Source organism: Sceloporus undulatus, chromosome 2 (assembly GCF_019175285.1).
Source record: "Sceloporus undulatus isolate JIND9_A2432 ecotype Alabama chromosome 2, SceUnd_v1.1, whole genome shotgun sequence".
Classification (NCBI taxonomy): Eukaryota; Metazoa; Chordata; class Lepidosauria; order Squamata; family Phrynosomatidae; genus Sceloporus; species Sceloporus undulatus.
In genome coordinates, this window is record NC_056523.1 from 285,304,576 (window position 1) to 285,319,508 (window position 14,933).

Consider the following 14,933-nt stretch of genomic DNA (forward strand, 5'->3'; position numbering starts at 1 on the left):
ATCCACCAAATAGACGTTTAGTGCCTGAACATAACTACTCTTTACAGACATGTCTACATGAGGATCTTTGCCTAAAATACTGAAAAAACTTCTGGAGCTTCAAGAGTTTGTTCCATTTTCCAGACATTTTAAGGTGCCAGCATCCCATAGGAAATTTATAGAAACAGAAAAAATTTAGGCAGAAATTCAGATGAAAAGTTGAGATCTGACATAGCAGAGCTGTGTGACTATTTCATTGTTAATCTGAATCCTGTTAATTTGACAAATCATCACCCATATATTTCTTTGCAAATATATTTTACTATAACAAAATCAAACAAGATGGCTTCATTTTAATAGACCTTATGCTTGACTTGTGGTAACTAAAAATGAAGCTCTGAACCCAGATTAACCATGAAGATGGAAGTCATTTTGTTGGGTTTGTTGTAATAGCTTGCACAACATGCTAGGAGAACACAATCATGGCAGTCCTGTATCAATACATTTCTATATGGCAGGAGCAGAGACCTTTTTGACCTTTCAGATATGTTAGATTTCAGCTTCCAGGAGCCCCGAACAGCATCACCAAATGTGAGATCTTCTGGGGGTTCTTGCCTGAACACCCAGAGAACCAAACTTTCTTCTTCTATAGGCATTGTGTATTGGTCCAGATAGCAGAAGATGCAATGTTAAGAAAGCAGGACTAATGTTGAGATTGTGCTCACTTTTTAAAAGGTAGCAGAAATCAAGGTTTCAGTATTTTCATATAGAGATTGTTGAACCAGTGGGGTGTTCTGAAGTCAGCATTGATGGGGGTTATTAGTGTGGGTTTCATAGTAAGCCTAAATCTGACTTTTAGCTGAGTCCAAGAACTCAAGCAGCTAAAGAATCCCAGGAAACTTAGAGAAAGCATTAAGGCATATATATCAGAACCAGTGTGGTATAGCAGTTTGAACATTGGATGACAACTCTGGAGACCAAAGTTCAAATCCCCACTTTAATATGAAAACTCACTGGCCCTAAGCTCCTCAACCTCAGAGGAGCACAATGGCAAACCCCCACTGAACAAAATTTGCCCCATGATAGGTTTGCCTTAGGGTTTCCATAAGTCAGAATTCACCTGCAGGCACACAACAACTTATAACACTGCTTTCCCCAAATCCTGCTCCCCCCCCCCCCCCGGTTGTCACTGTTTTATTTACTTAGAATACAGATGCTTGTTTGTGCTTAGCTTTACTGGTCAAGATTTAAAGCACCATGTGAAGATCAGACTAGGATGTCTGATGAACAATTGAGGAGCTGTTAAATAAACAGCTGGTGCAGAAAAGTTCAGCATGTTTCCAAATTTCATTCAGGATTCATGCTGATTTTTGCTGCTAGGTTAGCAATATCTTTTTAGGGGTATTTGAATGACAAGCCCTAAATGTCGAAGTTGGTATTAAATTTTTCCAGGATTACAAAAGGAGCTTTACTAATGAACAGGGAGTGAAGACTGCTGAGTCTGTTAAACTTTTCTTTCCTATACTGTGGATATAAATGGAGGCTCTATTATCAGTGCCATGTTCTCTGCTACATTTGACCAGTTTTGAACTAACTTGTAAGGCATCCTCCACTGAAATGAACTCTTCCTTTATTCTTAAAAAAAAGTTGGAGTGGATCAGCTATGCAAGAGCAGGGATAGAGAATTAATCAGAATATTACATACTGTGGTTCAGTGTAACTCACTCTGACGCAGATACACTTCTGCTTAGTTATTGTTCTTCAAAGCTAAGAGGGGCCATTCCTGCAGGTTACTAAGATGTGGACAGCCATTCAAGAGAAATTCCTGGTCAAGAATTCTTGATCAAGTGGGATGGAGTCTACAAAAGCTTATGCTAGATAAAACATGTTACTCTTTATGGTTGTGTTGCCTCATTTGTTTTTTTTTTCCTTGCTCAAGAAATACCTTTCTGCATCCTTGACAACACTATTTGGTGACTAGTCTTGTATCAGGTGAATAAATATCCTGAAAGCTTTGTTTTCAACAGCAGCTCGGACTAATCTAAGTTACCACAGACATTGCAACCCCCCTCCCTGACATACGCACCTATACACCTTAGCTTCAGCATGAAAGTCAATGACACTGATTTCTCTCACTAATGATATATCTTAGATAATTTGTTGTTTATATTGTACAAAACAGCCTGAATTTTTTTTTGTCATGGTGTATGAAAATGGAGAAATGAGGCATGCAGTGAACCTTCTCTATCTTATTTATCAATTGAGTTCTGTTTAGCACCAAATCTCCTTGTGGCTTTTTCCTTCTTCCTGGCAAGGCATCTCCTCTGAATCTGCATTATGGCCTTCTCCCACTGCTTTCTTAGGAGCCTGCACCACACAAAAGACAACAGCAGAAAAGGTCCACAGTTTCAGGCTGTATTGCCCCTCTTGTAAAAGCTCAGTGGTCTTCTGAGGTGGGGTTACTGTCTCCCTACAAACTTCCTTCCCCATGTGCGCAGTCTTAGCCTTGTCAAGAGAGCCTAGAGGGAATTTCAGACAATGGGAATGATGACACAGATGCAGCAGACCTTTTCCTCCTCGTTCACCTCCAACTTCACACAGAAGAGATGAGATCCAATCACAAAGATTCCCCTCCATGCACGTGCTTAATAGCTTATTAGAATGGGATGTGTATTAGTAGCTTGAACAAGCTTTAAATGATTCAAACTCTTCCTTGAACATTCGAGATATTGGTCTTCTTTTCCTGAAAAACAAGAATTAGGAAGATAATTTTCATTTTATGGGGGGGGGGAATCTCAATTCACTATTTGATTCCCCTTATACAATGTTGAAAACAACTTAGGTAAATAGGAAAAGAGCTATATAAAGCATATGGAGTGAAAGCTGGACAGTGAAGAAAGACACAAAAATCCAGTCATTTGAAATGTGGTGCTGGAGAAGCATTCTATAGATACCATGGGCTGCAAAAAAGACAGATAGTAAATGGTTCCTAGAGCAAATCAAGCCACAGCTCTGTCTGCAAAATCTGAGCAGGGCTGTTGAGGATAGGCTAACTTGGAAGTCTTTCATAGGGTCACCATAAGCCAAAGTAAACTTAATGGCAGTTAGCAACAATAAAATGGTATTAGACAATGGCGGGATATAGACCGCCATTTAGTACGTATTCTATACGTACTAGGGTTAGGAAGGGGCGGTGCTTCTGCACCCCCCTAACCCTAGTACGTATAGAATACGTACAAGATGGCGGCGCCCTGTTCATACGGGCGCCACCATCTTTACGTATCGGACGCTGTGCGTCCGGACATCGCGCGGCGTCTATGACATCGCGAGTCCGCCCCAGGCGCCTCGCGACGTCATAAAGGCGCCGCAAAAAGAAGCTCCAAAATGGAGCTTCTTTTTGCTCCGCGCGGGAGCCGCGCGGTTTGGCTGCTGCGGCTCCCGCACGGAGCAAATGGCGCCGGTCTATATCTCGCCAATATGGTGATATTTGGATCCTTAATGTTCATAAATATAAAGAAGTCACTCAAACAGCAGATATAAATACAAAAATAAGCAGGAAAAGAACTATGCTCTGTAACATTTACACTTCAAACCAGCATTAGCAAGGCTGTATTTTCCAAAATGCATGGAAGTTTTTTTAAGTAACCCTTTTAACTCTTTGCGTAATTTAGTTCTTGGCACACACAGTGAACATGTAATTCTAGATAGTATTGCCAGTGTGTGTTTGAGTAGTGAATTATGGTTTGCTTGCAGTATTGCTGAATGTCATTGAATATAATGGAAAGAAGGGGCTCAGAACACAGTCTTTTATCTTTTTTTTCTTCTGCTGATCTCACTCACTTGACCACAGCCTTGAACACAACTTTAATTTTGCTGTTACTATAGTGACACAGTACACAACAGTTTCACTGACAGACACTTCATGGAATGTATTCCTTAGGAAAGTCATTAAAATACAGAGATCAGAATCTGAAAAGATATGCATTTCCTAGAGAAGGCAAATAAGCTTATCTGACATACCTCGTATACTACAGTTCCTAGATTTTTATGCAAAAGGCCCCCCCCACACACATATTCAGTGGAACATATGCCCAAGTAAAAGATGGGTGGTAGTATTTGTTTTCTGATACTATTGTTTGCTTGTATGTTTGGTTCTCAGAGCTTTTGCACTATGTTACAAGTTCTTTTATTTTATTTTCAGAGCAATCAGGTATATACACTGCAAACATTTTGAAAACTTTTTAAAAAAAAATCCACTAGTATCAGAAACACCCATGTGTTACTTGCTTACCATATGGATGAGGAGCCTGTCAGGAGAAAGGTGGGATTTAGCACCACAAACAAAACTGAAGATATAGATGTGAGCACTCAAATCCCTCTGCCGGGATGACCTAATTTTTCAGTTTCACTTTCTCCCACATTTGTTGTTCTAAATCTCAAGTTTATTCCGTCAAAAGAATGAAGACATCTGCAAATATTGTAAAGTTCTTGGTTCCTTTTTTTTTTTAAGTAGCCAAATAAAGTTCCCACCTAACCCCAAACTGACATTTTGATTCCTCATGATGCTATCATTTAAAAATTGCCCATTCTTTATAAGAACTGCTGTTTTTATTATTCCCAAGAGCAATGCAAACTATCAAATAAAAACATAGCACAGTTTCCTCCTAGTACCAATTATAGAACTGAGAGTCAATTCTGATAGAACATTTAACACTGATGAAATGGTTCCCAGAAGGATCAGTCTGGCTGCAACACTAAGTACTGATTTACATTCCATGTAAATGGATCATCCCTGTAACTTGCTCTTTCGTGAACCCATTAACTGTAACTAACTTTAAATTTAATCATGACTTGTCCTAGAACTATTTACTCAAATTCACAAGAAGGATTTATTGCTCTGAGAGCTATTAAAAGTTATTTTCTGATTGCAAAATCTCACTGTAGAAAAGGACTTGAGAAAGCCTCCACCACAATATGCTCCAGATATTGGAGTTAGGATGGCTTTTACCTTTACCATACTATGGTTAAATTTACAGGGACAATATGATGTTGCATTTTATGCAATAATTAAGCAGGCAAATCCCCAAACAATCATGATGTGGGATAACAGGGCCATCAAATGAAACCAAAGCTGTCAGTATTAATTACTTTGCTCATAAGTAGAAAAACTGGCTTCGTCCTTTTACCTTTGTATTGTTTGACCTATGAATCAAGTATTATATGTAGAGAATTTGCATGAAGTTATTTTTTTTAAAAAAAATCCATGCTTAGTTTTGTGAAAAGGGGAAAAAAACGATATTTATTGAAAAAGCAAGTGCAGTGTATTAGCAGCTGGCTAATACTTTTTTGTTGCCTGTGCACTGTCACACAAACACACTGCCTGCGACCTCCAAGTATTTCCCATATCTGCCTAGATGCCACATTAGTTGGCCACACAGTTGCATGTGCAATATTCCACTGTACATTGCATTGGTTCATCAGTGTGTCAGTGATATACTGATGACTGTTCAACAGTGGAACATACTCCCTCAGAGTGTGGTGGGATCTTCTTCCTTGGAGGTCTTTAAGCAGAGACTGGATAGCCATCTGTCGAGGATGCTTTGATTCTGACTTCCTGCGTGGCAGGGGTTTGGACTGGATGGCCCTTGTGGTCTCTTCCAACTCTACAATTTTATGATTCTGTGGAGGCCCCCCCATGCATGCCCCCTTCACCCCATGCCCCCTCCCCATTGGACTGTCTAGTTTGTATTGTAATCCTTTTCTTCTGACTTGAGCAAGGAGGCAGCCACACTCTCCTCAGCTGAGAAAGAAGCCCTTTCAAAGCAAAGATCCAGTGCCATTTGCACTTTCAAAATGTCCTCTTCCTGATTAATTTTGATTTTTAGAAAGCCTACAAATCTGTTAGCTTTATTCTGTATACAAAATATCCCATCACCAACATCTCAATAACAGTGCCACGATACTTTGCCATAGTAAACAGAAATAACAGTTGTCATTAACAGGCATAGGACAGTACAATATCACCTTGTTTACAAGGATAGTGAACTTGTTATTCTGTATCTTGAAATGGACCACCTATTTGTTCCTATATGAATGTGTCCCTTGGTTGTGATGGACTGCTGTCCCCTTATGTGATGTAAGCAGGTACTTGAGACAAATCTATTTTATTATATGTAAGATATAAATAGAAATGAAAATGTGTTTTGATCCCCCACCATGAAATAAAGAGGACAGACACATAAATTGGATGTAAATAAATGGGCCTTTATTAGACCTAAAACCTATTTAAACTCCAACTGATAACTGTAAACTTTTGAGACTTCAACTGAGGGTGAAATCCTGATGCGGGTTCTGCTGTCTTTACCTAGACTGGCTCTTCAGCCTTCCCCATAGGGTGAAAACACCAGACTCTGAGGGCAACCAAATCCTCGGATTGTACCCTCAGCCAGTCATAGGGAGGTAGATATGAGGCACGCCCTCCCAAACTCCCTCGAGTTTGTAAGAGAAGGCAACCCCCCCCCCCATATCTTCCCCAAAGGCTGTTTCACAAGCAGCCTCCATGGCCCTTGACATGTAAAAGCTGCCCCTATCCAGATGTTTCACCTCAGTGGGGTGCCTGGGTGCACACCGATTGTTCCCCCACCCCCATTTAGGCCAGGGGAAACCTATTTAACATCCTGCCCTAAGCCCATTACCCATCCCTAGAAACAGTATGAGGTAGGCAAAAAAAAAAAAAAAAAAACAGGAAAGAGGGGAGAAATTCCTACCTGGCCCAAAGCGACCAAACATTTCCATACTGCCATGAGGGTGGGATGCAATCTCGCAAAAGAGGCTGATGAGGACAAGACAGATTAAATAGCTTTGGTCTGCTCCCTGTTGGCAGGTTGAGCCCATAAGGCCCCGCCTTTTATTATAACCCTGGTCTGAATTCATGGGCAGTCTCAAATATTACACCCAAGCCTATAGTGACAAGCCACTGTTTGAGTGTCCATTAGATGTGTAAAGAATACTTCCAAACTTTATTCTCCTTAATGAGAAAGGATTTCTTGACAGGCAATAACTTATTGAGAAAATAATCAACCACAGCAAGGGTTTGTTTGTTTGTTTGCATTTCAGGGGCACGTTCCCACTATTTTTTATTTTTTATTTATTTACAGTATTTATACCCCGCCCTAAAGGCTCTCAAAGCGGCTTACAATTATTATTATTTTTAATAAGACAGTTCCCTGCCCTCAAGCTTACAATCTAAAAATTGTAAAAATCACTATGATTTAAAGTGAATTCCTGATCCAGGTACTGTATATGACCATCGTTCCCATTTGAAACCAGTTCCGATCCTACTTTGATCGATTTCTGTGACAATAAAACAAGGCAAACACACACACACACAAACCCAGACAAGTGTTTCAGACACTAGTTTCCTAGCAGTTCTTTTGAAGAGAATCAACTCTGAAGTGTGTTCAAAAAATGGGAGCAAAGGATCTGAATCACATCATTCTTGGGAGGGGAGGGACTAATAGCTGAAGGGTATTTACCATCCCTCCTCAGTTTTTGATAGATATACCATCCCCCCCCCCCACCAGCACTGCCTTTGTGCTTGTGGTGTGACCTATGGGCACATGATTTTTTAAAAAAATAACACTTATAGACGATTTGATTGCAACTACTTGCCTCACTGATTGCAAGTAGTTGCAAAATCAGTCAATCAAGTCTTATATAAACTTCCCAAGCTGGGCTGCCCAGGCTGCCACTTGCATCACTGATGATGCACAGATGATTGACATGCATTTTGAAGCAGTGCAAACAAGTGGGGATGACAAGATCCACTTTCATAGTGGAAACGACAGACCTTGTGGAAACGATTTACATATGTAGAGAAGGCGAATCATACACTGGGTTAAATGTAAGTGGGAAGCCCCAGGTCTATTTTGTGGAAGCCTACTGCCACCCCACTCCCATGTTTTGTACAAAACCTCTGCAGAAAGTGGTTTTCTGTGCAATGATTCTTTTGCACAAAAGCTTGCCTTTGTTTAAAATGACCAGCTGATTTTTGTCCAAAAAAGTCCTGAAATTCTTCCTCCTCCCCCCAAAAAACCAATATAATCTCATTAAGTGATGAGAAAACTTGAAATGCTTCATTCTGGTGTGCAAGAACAAACTAGATGTATTTTCAGGAGAGAAAGGGGTTGTTTTGAAAAACCAAGGATATATGATATACTTCAGTGTATGGTGAGGAAAAGCAGGAAGGCATGAAGAAATAAGAGACAGGTTTGCTGTATTTCTCTGGACAGCTCTTATCCATTGCTAATCCAAACAGGAACAGTACCATGCTAAACTAACATATGTTGTCACAAATCTAGCTCAGCATGTTTCATTTAGTCCATGAAGCCAAAACTTTTCCTGGGTTCCAAACCCACTGTGTCCATCACTGGCATAAAAATCAGTGACTGTAATGGAAACCAAAAAGTCTTACAAACACTGTGCCTGCTGGAAAAGCAAAACCAATTACAGCCAATACACAAATTTATAAAACAAACATTTCCTAAAGAGAATCTTGACTTAGAACTCTTGTATTCAGATAAAAGGATGTTTTGCAGTGTATGCCACCAAATATGTTTTCTCAGTTCTGTTTCAATTCCTAGACTAGCAGTCAGTTGAGAATGGGAAAAATAAATATGACCAGCATCACGCAAGACAAATTAGTGTTGAGTAGCATATGGTAGTCTTGAGAGGACCACTCCTGTTCTTTTGACAGAGTAGGGAAAGGTAATAATAACAATGATAAATTTTATTTATGTTTCCCCGTCTCTCCCATTGGATCGAAGCGGGGTTACAGACTGAAAAACCATTACAAAATTGTAAGGTAGGCATTGTGGTAAAACAAACTGGAGGTGAGATATATATTTACTCAAAACTTTTGGAACCCTAAACAAAATCAAGCATCAGAATTGTTCTGCAACTGTCTTCAAGAAATAATTTAACAAGTTATTTCACATCCATAGGTATAGACAAATAAACAGACAGAGATAATTCCTACTTATTTTTTCTATTTAGTAAAAAGTTATTTTGAAAAAAAAAAGTTACATTGGCCATGTATTACTTTTGAATTTTTAAATAGAAAACAAAGAAAAAGGTCCCCAAATAGACTGAAATGAAGCAAAAAGAGGTGAATTCACACTATACAATCATAGCACTATTATTCCACATTAACAGCTGTGATTCCATCCTAGGGAATCATAGATTTGCAGGTTAGTGAGAGGTATATGCTCTTATATCTCCCAAACTACAATACCCAGAATTACATAAAATGCAGCCATAACAATCAAAGTGGAATCATAGAAGAATAACTGTGTAGTGTGAAATGTCCCTACTTGATCGCCTACTTGATGGCTACTCCCAAGCTCCCTTAGTACTCTCCTTTCTTAAGCAGGTGAAGATCTTTTTGGTTTCAGCAGGCCTTTAAGAGCTGACAGCTCAGGGGGCAAAGGCCTTTCATTTACAATACTGTGTTGTTTATATTTGTTCTTTTTATTGGTTATACTTTTAACTCCTTTTAATTTTATGGATCATTTAATTATATTTTTAAATTTTATATGATGTATATTTTTCCAGCTGTATCTGATTTAACTTTTGTAAGCCATTATCAATCTTAGACTGGCAAAAAGGCAGGGAGATGATGATGATGACGACAACGATGATATAGCAAGTTGGCTGTTTGTCCATATCATTACATTGCCTGACACCTGCAATTTAAGAGGATCATGTAGTACCAAAATTAAGTACCGTCACTGGTTATGCTGATATCTGTATTTGTTGTTGTTGTTGTCTGCGTCCAAGTCATTTTTTACTTATGGTGACCCTAAAGTGAACGTATCATAGGGCTTTCTTGGCAAGTTTCTTCGGGGGGGGGGGGGGGTTGCCATTGCCATCCTCTGAGCTGAGAGAGTGTGACTTGCCCAGGGTCACCCAGCAGATTTTTATGCTGCAGCAGAGAATTAAACTCTGATTTCCAGAGTCACAGTCCAGCGTTCAGACCACTACACCACACGGTCTCTCTATTTTACATTGCTGGAAATGCATGTGCCAAGCTGCCAATAGTCCTGGATCAATAATTTCCTTTTAGCCTAAATTATAGTGATGCTTACCTGGGAAGCAATGCTGCTGGCATGCTCTTGCTGCAGCACAATATCATGGTGTGACTCTGGATGGTGATGCAGTGCCAGAGGCTGTGGCTGCAATAGCTTTTGCACCTACTCCTAAGCAAGTAATTTCTTGTGAGAGCAGCAGCTCATGGATTAAATTGCAGAACAGATGATGGTTAAAATAAACACTGCCTGTAAAATCAAAAATAGGTCCCATTTTGCTCTCTGGTTTTGCTTGGTTCCCACCCTACATTTCAATACAAAACAAGGTGGTGGGGAAGGAAGAGTGCATTTTCTATATCACTCCTATTCATTCTTGTCTGCAGTGTATCCTCTGTTCACAAGATATTATTTTCATGCACATTTTGAAAGGAGAGAGAAAGAAAGAGGGAGGGAGAGAGAGAGAGAGATAGAGTGAAATAAAAATGACGTTTCCAAAGAATCCGATATTCTGAACCTTCTGCTTAACATTTCCTTCGTTTTTGTCATCTTTTTTGTGTGTCTTCATTTGCTTAATTAATACTCTGAGGGCTGGCAGAGTTTTCTCCCTGCAGCGCTCAGCAGCTATGCTGACTGCAGAGACCCTACCTGGCACACAATTTAGTGCGTCAGCATTCTAGATAGAAATGAATGAAAAATCAATCAGGGCAACTGCAGTGGTAGCACATGCAATCCTAACCTACTTTGTGCATGGTTTTCAACATTTACTGTAGACTAGACTCTAAAATGGTAAGCGTATTCAAATAAAGTATGCCTTTGCTGGTCAGCCCCTATGCTTCTTAGACAGATGAAGGCATCATACTTCTTTGCTAAGTAAACTAGGATGTTTTTGAACATCCCTATATTATTATAATACATATAGTATTTGAGTTATGGCCCATGATAGTTAGTTGGGCAGAAATAGAATAAATTCAGAGTACTGAACCAACAAACAGACCAAAAACCATTTAACACTTAAGAACCATAGGGACTGCCTATTTCCATTTTATGATTTGAAGAAGACAACTGCATGTCTTCTCTTTGTATACTTTTAATGAGCAAAGTAATTTATTGCATGTCTCAACTGATTGTCAGTTAATACCCTGTACAGCAAAACACCCTGATAAAGAAGCTAATCTTTAAATGTACTTTTCCTTGAAAGTCACTCATTGCTTTAAGTTTTCTAGCAGAGTGGGTTAAATCATCATAGAGCAATGAGAGAATCATGGGGCTGTAACAAGTTGTGCACTGCATCACTGTTAAGATTTCCACATTTCACCAGCTACTTTGTATGTGGTGCTCTCACAGTGAAGAAGATTCTTGGACTACAAAAGATGAAGAGTCTACTTTTTCTGGTGCTGATTTCTTTCTGCTGGGCTGACGATCATGCTGCCAACTTCACACTGGAGCATGACAGAATTATTCACATCCATGGTAAGTAAAAGATTTAAACAGCAACTGTGATGCTGTAAATTTGCTACTTTTTCTTTAAAGATTAGTTGTCTTTGCTGTTATGTTGCATTCATATATTCTGAACCCTGAAACTTGCAGTGGTTTAAGATTTTAACTGCAGTTCTTCAGTGTGCAATCCTGCAATGATTTTTCACTCAGAAACACTCTATGCTAAAAAATAAAGTGCATGCATATTGAGACCAGTAGATAAGCAATTGGTTTATGAGATATACTTGCCTTACTGCAGAATTAATATTATATGCAGCATATCATATAGTAGAAGCCTTTCATATCACATAGTGATAACCGATTAGACAGTGTTGAAAAAAATCAGTGGACAACCCAAGCAATATAAAAAGTAGCTTACCTCACTAAAGAGATGCCTTTCCAGATAAGCTTTCATTGGTATAAAAAGATATGTAGCCTCTCTGCATAATCCTGTATATCCATTTCAATCCTAAGGTTATGGTTGGCTGTATGAAGCTCTGAGGCTGCAGTGTAATGCAGCTGTTTTTCAGTTCCAGGCAGCTTCAGCAGCTGAGGGTCATCCAGTATGAAGCAAGCCAAAGCATTTATTAATGCAAAAGTGACAGGCAGGATAAAAGACAATGAGCTTCTCCCAGTTGTATATATTACATTTTGACAACTTAAATTATGCAGCCTATGGGTACCATATGAAGTTTGAACATTCAATGCCACTTTTCTGGTGCACTTTCCAAAAATGTGTGCTATGCTAGACTTTGATATAAAAATAAGGGTTCAGCATTTTCAGTTCTCTCAGTGTGGATTTCCAAAGCCTAGCACCTCCAGATAACAGATTCTGTCTTCAAGGTCAAAAATGAAATTGGGATGTATTGGTGTAGGAGTGGTAGACACAAGAAAAAAATTCATACTGTTTATTTGAGGCAAGACTATTAGACTGAAAACAAATTCACTTTGTAAAAGCATGAGTATTATTAAGGGGTCCATTCTAAGAATTCAGCTCTTGATTTGGTTGGTATTGTCTGTTGATATTGGCCCCTTTGGAGCAATACTTTGGTACTTCATAACAGCAAAAGATAAAAGATTGCTTGATACATGAATATATTTTTTTTAATTCCAGGACTTTTTAAAAATAAGTTAATGGCAATGTGTAACTTTTGCTTTGGCCCAGAACATGTTTCATCATAACTTACAAAATGGTTTTCCCTTCAGGAACCAATAGAGACAGACGCAACACACTAGGGTTTGGTGCCAAACCTATGGCACACGCGCTTTCTCTGACATTAAAGGCATTTCTGAGGGCAATCAGAGAAATGGAAGGGCTGGGAAAGAGTAGGAATAGGCTCACACCTCTCTGGGCACAGCTAAAGGTCTGGGAGGGCAGGTAACAGGTGTGTGCTTGTTCCTCATCTTCCCCCCACCCTCCTAGGCCTCCAGCTGCCTTCCTGGAGACAAGTAAAGGCATGGGAGGGCAGAGAGAAGAGGTTCTCCCCTCCCCCGGCCCTTCAGCTGTGTTCGGGGAAGTCCTGCCCCCTGGAAGTCCTATGCCTTTGCATTTGGATGCTCAGTCTCTAAAAGGTTCGCCATCACTGCACTAGAGCTTCTTTTTCAGACAGCAGTACTTTAATTAAATGGCAACTGTAACTGTAACCTACTTTTGCCTATTTGAAATGTACTGACACTTCAGTGGAAAGTAAACTACTGTTTCCCTACAGTTTGTGACAAGGAAAACTAATAGCTATCCTATGATTTTTTGAATTAATGAAGCAGCATAAAGGATGTTATCTTTTTAAAGGATACAACTGTTTTTGTAAATAAGACAAAAGTGTTTGTGTTTTAACATACATGGGGGAAACAGAATGGCAAGAAGGGGCGGCTTCAAGCTGCCCCTTCTGAAGAGGGATGGGGCCATGGCAAACCCATGCCGTGGCCCCAAGCCACCCAACCTGGCTGAGAAAGGAGTGGATAAGATCTGCTACTTTTTTGAGCAGGGAAAAGCTGGCTTTGTCAGCCCCACTGCCACCCCATGGCAGCTTCATGGTGCTCTGGCGGTGTGCAGTGTGTAAATGCCACACCTTCAGAGTGTCATGAAGCTGCCTACATCTGGTCAGCCGGGTGGCTTCAAGCTGGCTTCCTGGCATCATCACAGCATGCGGCGTCTAAACACCACACACTGATAATATCTTGTTTAAACAACCCAGAAAAAGAAAACAGTAAACTAGAACTGAAACTTCAAGTAGTAATTTAGCACTCCAGAGCTGCTAGTCAAGAACAAATTTAAAGCTGCTGGTATTCATGTGACAACATTTTCAGCAATAAGGCAATGATAGGCTTGCAGTTCAAATGCAAAAAAAAAAAAAAAAAAAATAGTATAAAACTAGAGCTTGGAAGAATATTACTTCCTTGGAGTGTAACTTCCAAAATCCTCCAGCCAGCATAGACAATGACCATATTATCAGGATGCTCTGGGAGTTGTAGTGCAAAATACTAACCTTCCAATTTCTATATCAAACTTAATGTTCACACATTCCCTGTTAAAGGAACTGAGCCTGTTTGCCCTGGAGAAGATTGACTTGGGAAGATCTTATTCCTGAACACATTAATCTTTCACTATTTAAAAAATGAGAATCATACGTACACTTTCCTTTAAAGAAAGAGATTTAAAGATATATGTTGAACATAGCCCAGCACTTAAAACAATTTAACCGTTTGCCCCCTATGAAATATACCCTATGAAAAGGTAATATTTTTTTTCTATCATATTCCATCCATAGTTGTTCTTACAGATAGGATCTGTTTAATTTAAACTTCCATCTGGCCTCTCTGTCTCCAGCTAATAAGACAGTGTTTATCGCAGGCCACATCTGGCATTAATCTATGATAATATTGTAGAGAAAATTATTTTTGTATGTGACATGTTTAGAGAATGTGGTGTAGAATTTTGTGACATTTTATTTCTTTCTTTCTTATGACAAAAATGAATTGAGCCAAGTGTATGCCCCAAATGAAAACAAAATGCTGTCAATGACCATGCAATTAATATCAAAATATTCTCAGTTTTGGAAGAAAAGAAGGCCAAAGAAAAAAGTGAAAACCATAGATATGGTCCACCTTAGAGATTTTTACATTTCAGGTGAGGTACAAGAATTAACATCTTGCAACCAGTCCATGTGTGTTCTATGGTTAAGGCAAATGACTGAATACCATATATTCACCATCTGTAGCAAAATCATTAGCAGATTGAGTCATTTGTCTTATTTAACCAGAGCCTGAAAAAGTTACTGGGACTGTCATTTAAAATTTGCTCTGGGTTGTATAGTTCAAAACAGTTCTAAGCTTTTCACTTACAACATTCATTAACCTTTCCCGAAATAAATATATCTTGTATCTGAATCACTC

General features: G+C 39.3%; 1 protein-coding gene across 4 annotated transcripts in view; it reads left to right on the top strand.

Annotated features, from left to right (window-relative positions):
• The window catches only part of HAPLN1 (hyaluronan and proteoglycan link protein 1), a 70,950-nt gene that overhangs the window by 27,117 nt on the left and 28,900 nt on the right, over nucleotides 1-14,933 (top strand). For 3 of the 4 annotated variants that reach the window (XM_042449744.1, XM_042449743.1, XM_042449746.1), the window contains exon 2: nucleotides 11,409-11,534. In XM_042449744.1, coding sequence (XP_042305678.1) covers nucleotides 11,435-11,534 — 100 coding nt within the window. In that variant the 5' untranslated portion in view covers nucleotides 11,409-11,434. Of the gene's footprint in view, nucleotides 1-10,765; nucleotides 10,851-11,408; nucleotides 11,535-14,933 lie in introns of those variants that run through there. The other variant, XM_042449745.1, reaches the window with a different exon arrangement.